At 40.6% G+C, this 15,805-nt stretch overlaps 1 protein-coding gene across 1 annotated transcript in view; it reads left to right on the top strand.

The window, feature by feature from the left end:
* The first annotated feature begins 9,068 nt into the window (after nucleotides 1–9,068).
* LOC149311331 (uncharacterized) overlaps nucleotides 9,069–15,805 on the top strand; it is a 33,691-nt gene continuing 26,954 nt past the window's right edge. The window contains exons 1-3 of the mRNA XM_089528547.1: nucleotides 9,069–9,323; nucleotides 10,274–10,566; nucleotides 14,524–14,579. Of these exons, the coding sequence (XP_089384673.1) occupies nucleotides 9,069–9,323; nucleotides 10,274–10,566; nucleotides 14,524–14,579 (604 nt within the window). The remainder of the gene's footprint in view (nucleotides 9,324–10,273; nucleotides 10,567–14,523; nucleotides 14,580–15,805) is intronic.

The following is a 15,805-nucleotide window of genomic DNA, read 5'->3' as shown; positions in this document are numbered from 1 at the left end:
TTTTTGAGTCGCGTTTGTGATGTAGCGAGGCGCCAGGGGCACACTCACTACGTCACAACGCCTGCGACGCGTACAGACGCTCAGCGTCCAATACGTCAAGATGGCAGCGCCCGTATGAACAGGGCACTGCCATCTTGTACGTATTGAATACGTACTAGGGTTAGGGGGTGCGGAAGCACCGCCCCTTCCTAACCCTAGTACGTTTTCTATACGTACTAAATGGCGGTCTGTAACCCGCCCATGTAAACACTTATGTATGTTCCATTGATTCAAGTGGGACCAATAGTTGAAGTTAGTCTTAAGATGGGAGAAAACCTCTGTGAAAATGATCCATTTCTTAGAAAATTAATAGTGTTTTTAAATGGTGCCATCATAAACTCTTTTTGCTGACTCTTTAGCATGTTTGCTTAGGAGTAAATCTTACTGATGTGATTCTTTTAATGAATTTTACAAAAAACTTCTTCGCACCACTCTCCTCATCTATTCACAATAGTTCAATGTAATGAATCACAGACATATTTGTAATGTTCGGCCCTTAAGCCCAGGTACACAATATCTTTTGATGAAATGCTTTAGGTATTAAACATCTTGCAAATATCCACTTGAGGAACTGATTCAATGGCCTTTCTTCTACATGCAACAACACAGCAGCTACCCCAAAACAAGTAATAAGAAAATAAAGTGAAGGAAAGATTACATTGGGAAACCAGCTTCTCCATGCAGAAATAAAAAAAAACCAGGCACATATTAAAATTATGTATCGGGCTGTCTGGTACTGGAGCAATAATCTCAGAAGAGGATAATGTATCACACATCAGCCATGACATCACAGGCAGATCAAACACTTTTTGTGTGCCAGCAAAAAGAACCACAGGAATTTGCCATCTTTTGTAGACGCACGTTTGCTATCTGGGATAGATGTGTTACTGAATTTATTGATCCAGGGAGGAAGGATAAATCAAGAGCTGGCAAAGGCAAGGCTGAACAGATGGCTGTCCAGGATTCTGTCCACAGAATGGTAAGCCAGCAAGGGAGACGGAGATAAAAAAACAAATTTGACTTAAAACTCAGAATACCTTTCCTTCATTTTGTTGTTGTTAAATGCTGTCAAGACAACTTCAACTTATGGCAACCTTACAAATGAGAGACCTCCAAATCACCCAGTTATGAACAGTCCTGCTCAGGTCTTGCAAAATCAGTGTCATGACTTTCTTGACTGAGTCTATGCACCTGTAATGCGATCTTCCTCTTTTCCTATTGCCTTCTACCTTACATTACCAAGAGGTGACATGATAACCATTTTTAAATATTTGAATGTCGTAATGAGAATGAACCAAGCTTGTGTGCTGCTGCTTCAGCCACTAGAACATGCAGCACTGGATTCATATTAAAGGTAAAGAGATTCAACCTAAGTTTAGGGAAAACTTCTTGATGGTGAGAGCTGTTCAACAGTGGAACACACTCGGAGTGTGGTGCTGTCTCCTTCATTGGAGGTTTTTAAACAGAGGCTGGATGGCCATTGTCAGGAGTGTTTTGATTGTGAGTTCCTGCATGGCAGGGGGTTGGACTGGATGGCCCTTGTGGTCATTTCCAATTGCATGTTTCAATGATTCTAAGCATTATTGTGTTTTCTAGTGTGATCTCATATCGCCAAAGTACACGTCTCAGTTCACTCATCTTGGCTATTAAAGAGAGTTCAGGCTTGATTTGCTCAGGACCCATTTATTTGTCTCTTCGGCAGTCTATTGTATCTGTAGAACTCTTCTCCAGCATCATATTTCAAGTGATCTGATTTTCTTCCTATCAGCTTTTTTCACTGTCCAGCTTTTACAATCATACATAGAAATGTATGTATACAATGGCATGGATAATCCCAACTTTAATATTCAATGATATATCTTTACATTTCAGGAATGTAAAATATATAATCCTTACATGAGCCTTCATAGCTGCCCTGCCAAGTCTTATTCTTCTTCTGATTTATTTACTGAAGTCTCTATTCTGATTACTGTATATGCTCATGTATAAGTCTAGAAATTTTAGTCATAAAATTGACCCCAAAAACTTGAGCCGACTTATCCATGGGTCAATGTAAGTACTGTATTTTAACTCTTATTTTAAAAGAAACCATTCTGTGGTGAAAGGCAAGAATGTAATCTGCATTCAAAGCATTGACTCCCCTTCTACTCTCATCCATCCAGCCTTTAGACTGAGCACAAACAATCATGCCTGCTGGAATTTTGTTAAGTTCTTTGGCATTATTTTCCTTTGCTTCAATCTTTGCTACATGCCCCTAGGTATTGACTTATCCATGAGTCGTCTCCAAGTCCATACCTTTGACAACAAAATCTACCTTCGGCTTATACATGAGGTCAACTTATAGTCGAGTAATAACTGCATCAATGTATGGAAAATCTCGAACTGTTTCAATGTCTTCATCATCTACTTTAAAGTTATATAAATAATTTGTGGTCATCAGTTTTGTTTTCTTAATGTTCGTCTGCAAACCTACCTTTGCACTTTCTTCCTTGACTTTCTTCAGTAACTGTTCCAATCCTTTGGTTGGGGCTATCTGCAATCTGTAGGCTCCACTTTCCCTACTTCTGCTGTACTTGGTTCCAAACACAGTGGGTGTATTTCTGTAGCAGCTCTGTTTGTGCTAGAACAATGTCTTTTGCAGGCGGGGAGGGGGGGATGCTATCATTTCCTCAGGCATTCCTACAAATTATGGTTTCATGGGGGCTGCCCACACAGAATTACAAATTGCAATCTCTAGGGTTCTGTAAAGAGCAAGAAAGACTGATAGTTGCAATTGGTGTGTGTATGCTGTGTACTTTCAAGTCATTTGTGACTTATAGTGACCCTAAGGTGAACCTATCATGGGATTTTCTTGGTAAGATTTGCTTAGAGGAACCTTGGCATTGCCTTCCCTTGAGACTGAGAGCATGTGATTTGCCCAAGATCACCCAGTGGATTCCATGGCTGAGCTGGAAATAGAACCCCGGTGGCTCCATGTTATTGGGGAAGTGAATCTGCTCTTGGTTTTAGTCAAAATTTTGGGAATAGGGTTCAGCACATTGGGTATCTACTTTAAAGTATGGACTAAAAGCGAAAGTAGCCCACTGATCAGAGAGCCAGCAGTCACCACAAGAAACTACTGAAGTCTGTAGTACACTGGGAAAATGTTTTAGGCAGTTGCCTTAAATTAGTTTTTTTTTAATATATGTGTGTGTGTGTGTGTGTGTGTGTGTGTGTGTGTGTGTGTGTTTCCATTTTGGATATGAACTGCCTTGTGTTTTATCCTGAAAGCCAATCTAGAAACACAAGTAATAAAAAGCAATGGTGAAGATTCTCCCTAAAATAATACAATCATGGTTGTTGTTGCCTTGGGGCTGCAAGATCCTTCTGCACCATTTCAACATCAATTGGCCAGTGTTCACTGTGTAATATACTCCCTGATGCCGAGTATTGCTGCTTTTGGCTTATTTGTTCCTTTTTATTTGTTCCTTTTGAAGTCTCTCCTCTTCCAAATAAAAAAGGCTTTAAAAATATTTGGCAACCTCTGTAACGTAAGGGTTTTTTTTCCCAAGGTGTCAGATTGGGCTCTTCCCCAACCATAGCAATGGCTCATTTAGCTGGCTATCATGTTTTAACATTTCTTATATATTTAAGGAAGCTATTTTCATTTCTTCTGAAACGTGTTAAAATATGGCATTTGTGTTTCATTGCTGTGCTCACCCACACTAAATTTTATGTCCCCCATCTTTTGAGGGGATAAGATGGACAGGGTGAAGGGCAGAATGGAAGAAGGTACAGAGTGCAAAAGAACCTCACTTTCATTTCTTTGTTCTTGTATCTGAAACTGACTGATTGGTTTGAAGGATGATACTCAAAGTGGTGAGCAGGGCAAGAAGACTGGAAAAATTGGGATTTAGACTGCTGACAGAACTTGTTGGGTGGGAAACTGCATAAAGGGGCAAGGACCAATTTCAGGCTGTGCTGGCACATCCAGGCACACCAGAAGTGCCACATAGTGTCCCTTCCTATGGCCAGTTTGGACTTATTTTCATCTCTTTGTGTATTTTGGGATTGTCCAGGTGTGGGTGAAGTATACCACTGCATATGCAGATGATTTGGAAGCATTTTGGACCATTGCGGGTGGAGGGGACGATCAACCAAAATTAGCCTAATTTTTTTTTTGGAAAATTGTAGGTTGGATTACTTTGGGAATCTCCATAAGGCTTTAGGGGCAGAGAAATAATATTTGGGGCCACATGTGGTCCTCAGGCTACACTTTGCCCACCCTTAAGTAGATCTTAGTACAGACCTTAGTAGATCTGTCTCCTAAACCAAGGTGGAGAACCTTTGCTAACCCAGTATGGAATTTACACAGTCCCATACAGCTGGCTATGCTATATGGGAATGATGGAAGTTGATAAATAAAACATCTGGAGCTTCCAAGGATTCCCCACTACTGTACCAGTTTCTTCCTTTCAAATGTTTCCTCTCTATTATTCCAGATGCCAGTGCCTATCTCCATCTATTGTCCACCCACTATGGTTCTGCCTGAAAGCAGTTCATATATATATATATAGTATAAAATGTCATCTTCAACATACTGTGGCACTATGTGCAAAAAGACATTATCTATGCTAGTGTTTCTCGCGTTATCTGATGTGCCAGGGACTGGCACCATATTTCTGTCTATTGGATACAATTCTTTCTTTCCTTCCTGGAAGCTCACAGGGGACCAACATCCATTGGCTTACTAGTCCAGAAACCACTGTTTTGTATAGCACTGCTCTATATTACAGCTAATTGTTGATGAATTCCTCATGAGCTTTTTGTTTCAACAACTTCCTCTTGAGTGTCAAAATGTATCCCAGCTCACTTTGGTGCTCTATACGAACCCCACTTGGGCGGGGACAAAGACATTGTAACTTTTTTTTTTAATATTCTACCTTTTTCTCAAAACAGTGGCAGCTTATAAATAAGATTTCTTTTAAAATAGAAATTAAATTAAAATAGAAATTAATAAAACATCAAGTCATAATACTAAACAAATTGTCATGTTAAAACACAACCAAATTTAAAGCAATTTGAAAAGCACAAGAAACACTACAACACCCCATTAAGAGCCCCTTTCTCAGCAATCAGGTATCAAAAGCACATCTGTATAAAATGTGCAAAGGAAAGCTTAATGCTGAACATAAAGAAATCAGAGGAAGACTAGGAATTAAAGGGAAGCTATGAAAGGGGAGCTAGATAAGATCCTAAAAAGTAGAGATATACAAATGGGCATTAAAGTTAGAATCATTGAAGCCATTGCATTCCCCATCACCATGTATGAATGTGAAAGCTGGACAGTGAAGAAAGCTGATAAGAAGATTATTAACTCATTTGGGATGTGGTGCTGGATAAGAATACTGTGGACAGCAAAAAAGACAAACAAATGGGCCCTTGAACAGCCTGAAATCACCTTGGAAGCCAGTATGATCAAATTGAGGCTGTCATACTTTGGCCACATCATGAGAAAGCATGACTCATTAGAAAAGATAATAATGAAAGGAAAGGCGAAGGTTAGTAAAAAAAGAAAAAGAAAAAAAAAGAGGAAGACCACAAGGCAGATGGATAGACTCAACCAGGGGGGTTGTTGGCCTGAATTTGCAGGACCTAAGCAGAGCAGTGAAGGATAGTGGGTCTTGGAGATGTTTCATCCACAGGATCGCCATGAGTCAGGTTCGACTCGAGGGCAGTTAACAACAAGAACAACATGAACCTGGGTCTGAATGCCCTAAAAGCATCAGATGCTTTCTGAACTTGGAAGCTAAGCAGGGTTGGCTCTGGTTACTACAGTCCGCCCTTTCTATACAAGGGTGATCCCCCATGTATGGGGGAAAGAGTGTATGCTCAAGCCCCATAGGAAATAATTAGGTGCATGCACATGGCGGCGCACGGCTCAAAGCAACGGAAGGCAAGCCCGCCTATTGGATGGGAAGCTTGGTTCTGTAAGTCCTGAAAATTGCTTTCAGAGGAAGGGACTAGCAAACCACCTCTGAGTATTCTTGCCTAAGTAAACCCTATGAAATTCATGGGGTTGCCTAAAGTCGACAGGCAATTTGAAGGCACACATACACATATAAAGGTGAACCTACCCCAAGGTTTTCTTGGCAAGATTTGTTCAAAATGGGTTTCCCAATGCCTTCATCTAAGGGAGAGATAGTGTGGTGAGTGGGGATTCGAAACATGGTCTCAAGAGTCCTAGTCCAACATCCAAACCACTACATCATACTGGTTCTTATACCATACTGGGTCTCACACCACAGTAGCTCTCTCTAGGAAAATACAGTACATAAAAGAGCCTGGTCTCATATCTTGGATGCAATCACTAGATTGTATCCAAGGTAATTTTTCCATGAAGTGAAGGAGCCTTCTTGAATGCAAAGAGACCTCTGTACATGGAAGGATCCTTCTGTTTATTCACCTCTTATGCCAGGAATGGAAGCTAATCATGGAATAATTTCATTGGATGTAACTCAATGAAATTTCTGTATTCAGGAGGCACAATTTCATATAAAAAAATAATTCAAAAACAAGAAAGTTTCAATAATGGCTCTTCTTATGATATTTCAATCTTTAGCCTGCTTACCCCAAAGCCACTGTTTTCAATATCCTTTTGATACAGAAGACAACATTTTCATTAGACGAGCCAAAATAAGTCAATGAGTTTTAATATGTATACTGCCAACAGGTTCAGCCTGAATGACATGCATTGTTGATTCAGTTTGGGGATGCCAATAGGAGAGCCTTGCTGGTCAGAATGAAGAGAGGAGGTTACTTTATTTTCCATAGTGCTCCAGACAATATGGTCACTGGTCCTTTGGACTGGGTGGATTTGGAAGTTGTAGTCCAAAAATCTTTCCAGGCTCTGATTTAATCCATTTGAGCCAAGTGCTTTCAGGGAACTCACCACAGGGCCAGAAGGCAAGGCCACTTCAGCATATTTTGCTCCCCAAAGCAGAGCAACAGATGCTTATGTCAATGTACAAAGTATCAAAATCCTAGGTCAGAAACCTCTCAAACATTTCTAGTCTTCCCTCCAGCAGTAAAAATAGAACAGAAAAAAATAATGTTACTGCCCTTTCATGACAAACAAAATCATCTACACCACCCTTTTTATTGCTAGTGTTGCCTCCATTTTTTCCAGCACCTAATATTGAGAGGAAACATATTTCTTCTTAGGTTTCCAACATCCAATATTGAGAGGAAACAACACAGGGTAGCCATGTTGGTCATGCAGCAAAATACAACAAAATCGAAAATCTTAAAACAGTGATACCTTTATTGGAACAACTAAAAAACACAAACTACATCATACAGACTTTCAAAATTACACTGGGCAAAGGTTTAAAATCATACAGGTGAAGAAAAGTAATGATATCAAAGTCACAGGCCTACATTTTGTCTCAGATGTTTCTTCTGTTGTCAGTTAAGATAGAGATCTCAATGCAGGCAGAGGCCACTCCCTTTCCTGGCCATAGGACTGGGGACAAAAGGCAGTAAATGACAGGCAATAAAATGTTAAATCCATTAGCAGCTGCAAAGTAACTTCTACTGAGAAGTTCCACTGTGTTTTTTAGCTGGCTCAATAAAACCATCACTGATTTTGTGATACTGAGAGGCATTCTATCTCTGAAAATGGAGGTTTCCTTTGCCTAGGAGGTCCATAAACATATTGGTCATTATTTCATTTAACAATAGCTCTTCAAAACAGGGATGAGTGTGTAATTCCGGGACAGGGATTCCATGGTTTGGGCAGACTAACAATGTGTCTACCCACGTTTTCCAGATCCAGACACAGTAATTGGTATCAGCAGTGGGGAAATTGTGCTCTTGACTCTACAACAGGGGTAGGCAATCTTTTTGAGCCAGGGGCTGGGTTGCTGTCCCTCAGACAACTGGGGGGCTGAAGCCAAAAAATAAATAATTAAATAATTTTAAAAATAAATAAATAAATATATAAATAAACCAGGATAAATGTAGGACAAAATTTTCAAATGGAAGACACTTTTTTTAAAAAAAATGGAGGACACACGAAAAAATTTGCTGATTTTTAAAAAAATGTTAATATAAATGTATGTTTCTGAGTCTTCTATAGACAATTGCCCCCCAAAGGCCCCGGCAGCAATCGGCGGCAGGACCGGGCTGGGGCCGGTCCCAAGGCCTCGCCGGGCCGCATCCGGCCCACGGGCCGCAGGTTGGCTACCCCTGCTCTACAAGATGCTGAGATTGATACTGTGGATCTGGTGTGTGTGTGTGTGTGTGTCTGTGTCTGTGTCTGTGTCTCTGTCTGTGTGTGTGTGAGAGAGAGAGAGCACATATTCTGGGTGCTGTAGTCCACAAAGGTAACTTTTTAAAGCTCTGGACAAAATGCTCAAACATTCTAACTTTATGCAGGATGGCAGATAAGGCCAAAGACTCAGTAGGAGGTAAGAACACACTCCTTTAAAGGATTCTGGTTGTATGTGAGGGCAGAAGTGTGCATTCTGTTTACATTAAGTCATCCATAACATGATGCTAACACCACCTTCTGTTTAAATAAACTCTTTCTGAGTTCACTTGAGCTACTCAGATGCCTTTACCCAATGAATGAATGTTCCTGGTATTACAGGTAAAGAGAAAACCTTCATCCAATTTCGCTGATTGGTGTTAGCTGCTGGTGAACAGAGCTTCCTCGGTGCCATTGGGAGTGGTTTGTTCTATGAGATTATTATGTGACATTGGAGCTGTCAGTTCTGGGGCATTAATTGACATCATGTATCAGGTTAGGTTAATAATCTCCAGCTTCGTTCTGCTTGAGCAGATCTGTGTGCCTGGAGGCAGAAACCGCTGATGGAAAAGCAGTCTCTTGGGGAGGAGGATTAAATGTGGTATGGCCAATGACTTGGTACTAGTTGCTCCTCAAAATGTGCAGGCATAGAATTGGCTATGCATTCTGAACTCTGTTTGGAAAGCAACACTGACCTGAAGGTTGCAGAGTGTGTCAACCAGTCTGATTCCTTTCAAGGATGCCTGCAGCAGTCAAAGTATCTCCTCCAGATGACAGAGCAACAGTCCCTGAAAACCAGGAAAGGATATTACCAGAATGGGAGAAAAGCAACAAGGATATCCCAGTACCTCTTTGTTTCAGCAAGATGTCCCAAGAACCTAGGAAGAATTTTCCCCACACCAAACAGGTTGGGAATTACCTAGTGGGTAAAATGATCAACAAGGGCTCCTTTGCCAAAGTGATGGAGGGGTTACATATTCCCACTGAAGAGAAGGTAAATGGAGAGTTTTTGATATTTCTTGTTAATCCCACAGTAACATGTGCAAAGGAAGTTCAGGGTCTTGTTTCTTCATCCAGGAATCCAAGTGAGGCTTGGTGCTTTAAGCTGAAACATCCAAGTGAAAGAAGGTATAATGGTAATACATTGCCCTTTTACAATATTTCTTAAATACTGAATCAGACCTTGAAAGTTGCAGAAAATATTGATTATTCCTGTCATGATTTCTTGATTACTCTTCCAGCATTTTAAATGGTTGTGCATCTATGTCTTCATGGATGTGTTAATGGATACATTCTTTTCCTCCCATGGATATATTCCTTATCTCTACATTCAAGTTATTTAAAAGAAATACTGTAATATAATCCAGAAAAAAAGATTATTTAGTTGATTTGTGCCTGTTCAAATGCTCTGCTGTGTGCTGTGTAAGAAATATATTTTGCAGGGATGCTGTTTGATCAACATTGTATATTGATCTAAATGAGACTATATATTAAAAGGAATAAATCATTATGTAATATCACCATAATTTTGAATTATTATGAAGAAGAAAGGAAGAAGGGGGAAAGAAATGTGGCGGCACATTAAAGACGAAATGGTTTTTATTTTAGCATGAAAGATGCAAATCATATCCCTTGCCCTAAATTTTCAAAGGCCTGGGTGAGGTGATACAGGATTTTTGGCTCTTTACAATGTTCATTTAGTGTTCATGTATGAAAGCAATAAATCTCCTTACCAAAATCAATTTTCCTGGATTCAAAACTCTCTCAGAGAAGATTCCTTTTGTTATATATGCAGTAGTGGGGAAAAGTGGCTTAATGCATCAGTCATCAAAAGTGTATGAACAGGAAGAGTTTCATGACATAAAACCACACCTGTACTGCTAAACTAAAGTGGGCATTGTCCGTAATCATAAAAGTTATAATGATGACATTTCTATGATATAGGTAGCCATAAAAGTTATTGACAAGAAAAAAGCCAAGCAAGACTCCTATGTTTTAAAAAATATGAAGCGGGAACCTCGGATACATCAGATGATTAAACATCCTAATATTGTTCAGCTATATGAAACCCTGGAGACAGAAAACTCCTATTACATGGTGATGGAGCTGTGCCTAGGGGGAGATCTGATGGACAGAATCTGTGAGAAAAAGAAACTAGAAGAAAGAGAAGTCAAGAAATATATGAGGCAGATCATGACTGCAGTTGAACATTTGCATCGTCATGGGATTGTCCACAGGTACAAATTATTTTTCACTTTATAACTAAGAGGATGTGATAATACACTTCATAACTGAATTTTTGTTTTTTAATGTATTTTTATTTAGATTCAGAGATTCAGTTTTAGTATGTATTTTGGAATTAGTCACCAAAAGCTAAGTGCTTTAAATTCCTGAAAATTTCAGTGAAAAAAAATATAAGCATCTTATGACCTATTTCATTCAAATCAGTGAGTGTTAACTTTGATGGATTGTGCCTAATATGTATATACTTTTAGAAGACTGAGTTTATTCATTGTGCGCTGGATACAATATTTTCCTAGTAAAAAAGGCTATGTCTACATTAGGATTGGATGGGTGCCCCAGATAGGTACCATTTAAAGCACAGTGCATTGCATTGTGCATGTTATTATATTATCCTAATTACTGGGAACAGGGAAAGAACCATTTGGATTTTGTGCCTCAGGCCATAAAATGTCCCTTGGATTAAGCCAGGGTGTATATATACACAAACACACACACACACATTGAGAGTTAAACTAAGCAAACTCAGTTTTATGAATGCCAAATTGTAGAGTGGGATGAACTTCAGTTATGTGGGTTATTAAATTTACATTTATTAGGAAAATTAGGGGAGATAGCATGGTGTAGTGGTTTGAGCATTGAACTACAACTCTGGAGACCAGGGTTCAAACTCTTGCTTGGTCATGGAAACCTTGGCCTTAGGCAAGTCATACTCTCTCAACTTTAGAGGAAGGCAAAGAAACTGCTTCTGAACAAATGTTGCTAAGAAAACCCTGAGATAGTTTCACCTTAGGGTCACTGTAAGTTAGAAATGACTTGTAGGCACCTACAACAACAAAGGAAAATTAGCAACAACAAAAAAGTCCATCACTGTGAAATGTGAGTAAAATGTGGAGAAAGAAGCTCTTGTTTCCATACATGGCTCCTTGACTTGTTAGGCTACCCAGTTGATGGTGGATGGAAGAAAAGCAGTGTTGTGCAGTCCGTGGTTTAATTTTTCCTGATGTCAAGAGGCAAAACGCAATGATTCACTTAAGTGGAAGAAAGGAAAAGTCAAAACTCAAAACTCAGATACTACAAGGCAATAGGTGGCAAGAGGGAATGTGTGCTCATGGCTGCATTGTGGGTTCAGTAATGACAGAAAGTGACAGATTGTGATAAGAGTAGAACAGAATTTAGTACTGGCCTTTTATAGCATTCTCTCAGATATCAAAGTGAGGTGATCAAGGACCTGTCTATCCAATTGGAAATGAAACAGGGATGGCTTAGAATTAAAACAGCAATTTTTATGTACTCAGAGGACCTCTTAATAGATAAGCAGATGAATAGAAATTAAAGTACTTTTTATAAAACGAGAAACTGCAATCCAAACTGACAATTCAACAAGCAGATAGCCATGCATAACCCTCCTTTCTTAGTCATGTTGTTTTGTTATCCAAAGTTGGAAGTGCCTATTGATTTCCCTTGAGAAATACTTATCCCAAGAAGGAGAATTCAAGTCACATCTTCCTGGAGGGCATTGAACCCATCAGTCCAAATTGCATCTGGAAGGTGATATCTGACTGAAAGCTTTAAAAGTTGCAATTTTGGATTTAGTGGGAGAAAGCAAGAATCAGGGTTGAGGGAACAGCATTGCCTCCATAATGTCAATTCAGTCTCCAAAAATTAACAGATAACTAGACTAACCCTATCATTAGGCAGAGTAAGTCAGGCATCACCTTTTAAATGTTATGAAAGGGCAACAATTTGTTAGCTGAATACTTTGTTATTGCTGCATTTTTACTGTTATGAAGCTGAATAGGTGTTTGTGGGATTTTCTAATTTGCTAATATAAGCTGGCTGGCTTTGGGTACAGAGTAGCTTGACCTGGTACATAGCAAGATTTCTTGGGCTGGGTCTGACAAATAATTTCAAAGACACCATGAATTTTCAGTGATCTCTCCTCCAGAGGAAATGTATCTTGTAAAGGGATCTCTGAAGTTGCAGCCACTTGAGGACCTGAGAAATCAGTGTGAAATTGCACAGACAGACAGACAGATGGAGATAAGCCCCCTTCTTTGTGTGACCCACTAAGCCAAAAATTCAGAGACATAACCATGTTAGTCTGGAATATCAGTATGCAAAAGGATCCTGTAGCACCTTAGAGACTAACTGTGTAAAACAAGTTGTAGTATAAGCTTTTCTAGACTTAGGGCTGAAATAGATGGTCCTAAAACGGCAGCACATGCCGCAGCTCCAATAAAGTGTTTTCCCAATGCCAAAAGAAGCGGCAGAAATTCCCCTCCTTTATATGCTGTGGAAAAGGCTCCTTTGCCACAGTGGCTTTTCAGCGTTTCTGCAATGCGGCACATGTAAACGATGTGCCGCAGAAATGCTGTGCTGCCTCCCACTGTGTGGTCAGAGTGGCAGCATGACGCCAACTTAGGGTTGGCATTGGGGCATGCACCATGTGTACACCATGACCCCATGCCACTCTGTAGCTGGAAGTTTTTACCGGTCTGCTTTGCCCCTTAGTCTACTTCCAGATGCATGGAATGAACTGGTGATCAGGAAAGACCTTCATAATCAGACTGTATGAACAGCCATAGAATAGTGGGTATGGTGATGAGGTGACAAGTTCAGTTTAAATTATGGTTACTGAGGAACAACGGAGGGAGGAAAGATGTTTCAAAGGCCAGGGTATATGGATGACTGTATGTTAGGTGGAGAAAGTTGTGCAGGCTGAGAACCAGAAAGAAGTGCTAGAATTTATTTCACTTAGAGGTGAAACAGACAAGCAAAATAAAGTGGTTTCCAGCTGCTTTGAAGGCAGGGCATTTAGATGACATACACCTCAAAAGCATCTGGAAACCAGACTGAAACCACACTAAATACTAGAGCAAAAAGAAGCCAGGATATTCCGACTCAAGGCAGAAAGTGTGCATCTTCACAGCTGCATATAAACACTTCGATACGAGAGCAGGGTGACAGTAAAGCAAAGAAATGAAAATGTGACAAATCCAGTGGATGGAATTACAATGTACTCAAACCAAACAGTCCCATGGGGGGGATGGGGTGAAAGGGGTTGAAAGGTGCATATAGGATGGGCCTCCATGATTGTGCATTGCCAGTGTATCACTCGCACACCGATGCCTTGTACTGCCAGAGCATTGCCTGTGTGATTGTGTGGCTGATCAAAAGGGTGGCCATGCAATGGGATGGCATCTGGGTGAATATGGGAGGTACTTGGAGGTCGCCAGTGTTTGTGTGATGGTGCTCAAGTATAGTGGGGGGTTACTAACAAAAAAATACCCAGTGGCTTGATGCTGTGCTATGCTTATTCAGCCCACTTGGAGAACAAGCTATATGGGCAGTGAGTATTTGACTTGCTTTTCGGAAAAACAGGATTAGGCTACTGTTTCCTGCCCAGCTGTTCTGGCCCTTAGTTATTCTCAAAGGTGCTATAAGATCTCTTTGCCCACTAAGCCAAGTTTAACTTAACAACCGTATTTTGTTTCTTGTACAGTCGCCCCTCCATTTTTGTGGATGTAAACTCCACATCTCTCACCCATTTGTGGGTAGGAAATGGAAGGGGACAAAATGGGGTGTGCATCAACAGCGCGCCCCTACGGGTGCCTGCGAATGCCCACAGGGACATGCTGCCATTCAAGCCAGTGGGGCTTGAATATAAGTGATTTTCCATTTTTGCAGCGGGGTCCGGAACGGATCTCCCATCAAAATGGAGAGGCAACTGGACTTGTCTTTTGTTGTCTTGCAGATTTATCATTGTTGTCATATGAAGACTTGCAGTTGTAAGGTCATAAGACCCTGCAATATACTGTTTGAAGGTATTAGTTTCTAAGAACACATTTACTTTGCAGGAACTGTGTCTGGAAAAGCCATAACTGCTGTTTGCAGGGCAAAAATATAATATTTCAGGACCAAACATTTATTTTCCTTCTTGGTTTGTTTAGAGATCTGAAGATTGAAAATTTCCTTCTAGATGAAAACAACAGCATCAAAATTGTCGGTATGTGTACATCAGATATAAAACGCTCTTGTACCAAATTGTTCTTATCACCCTGCATTTTATTGTTTGAATAACTGCAAATGATACCATTTGCTGAACAAATAGCTATAGGCTACATCTAATTGTATGTGAGTTAACTTCCACTCACTCAAGATGAGTTCCCTTTCCCTCCCTCCCTCCCTCCCTCCTGCTGTACACCCATGCCTCCCAGATCTGCTCTAGAGGACTGTGACCCTCTGGAAAGGATTTTGGATCACATGGGAGGAATTTCAATCCAATAGTGTTTTTTGTTCCAGTGGTAGCAGGACACTGCTTGGTATGACTCTATTTGAGCTCTATTCTGATTGACACTGTATCATTCTCTTGATGTATAATAAAACAGTCAACATTTGGGGTTAGAGGACCTTCTCACTCCTATAACAGGGATGGGCAACTGTGAAACGCAAGGGGGCACATTACCCTTGGAGGCTTTGGAGGCTTTTGGGCACTGCACTTGCCCAAATAATAATAATAAACTGTTTATATGTATCCCGCTTTTCCTTTGCAGATCAAAACGGGTTACAGCAAGTACAACAGTGTACAAATTTTACAACAGTATTCATATATAAAAGCACAAACAATGCAATAAAACAAGTTAAAAACAGGATAAAAAATTACAAAATTAAAAGCACAACAGTGGCTAGCACAAAGTGCAGGTGCAACAATACATCGGGGAGAGAGCAGATGTTACATTGTCTGGGGGAAAGCCTGTTGGAAGAGGAAGGCTTTTAACCTCTTCCTGAATGAGTCAAGGGAGGTGACCGAGCGGAGCTCACCGGGAAGGGAGTTCCAGAGCTGCGGGGCCGAGCTGGAAAATGCCTTTTGTGCAGTCACAGAGTATTTCGTAGCTGGAACTCTCAGCAATTGCTTCCCGGCCGACTTGAGAGTGCGGGGCGGATTATATGGGGAGAGGCGGTCCTCCAAGTACCCTGGGCCCAAGCCATTTAGGGCTTTATAGGTAATAACCAACACCTTGTATTGCGCCCAGAAGCGAATGGGCAGCCAGTGTAGATCTTGTAAAACCGGTGTTATATGGTTGGTCCTGGGGCATCCAGTGACCAGCCTGGCTGCCATGTTCTGCACTAATTGAAGCTTCCGGGTTTGGTACAAGGGTTGCCCCATGTAGAGCGCATTACAGAAATCCAACCGAGAGGTTACCAGAGCGTGTACCACCGTTTCAAGGTCCC

This window comes from Sceloporus occidentalis, unplaced genomic scaffold (assembly GCF_023333645.1).
Source record: "Sceloporus occidentalis isolate IW3139 unplaced genomic scaffold, rSceOcc1.0.p SCAF_6, whole genome shotgun sequence".
In the NCBI taxonomy this organism is placed as follows: domain Eukaryota; kingdom Metazoa; phylum Chordata; class Lepidosauria; order Squamata; family Phrynosomatidae; genus Sceloporus; species Sceloporus occidentalis.
This window is presented reverse-complemented; position numbering and strand designations above follow the sequence as displayed.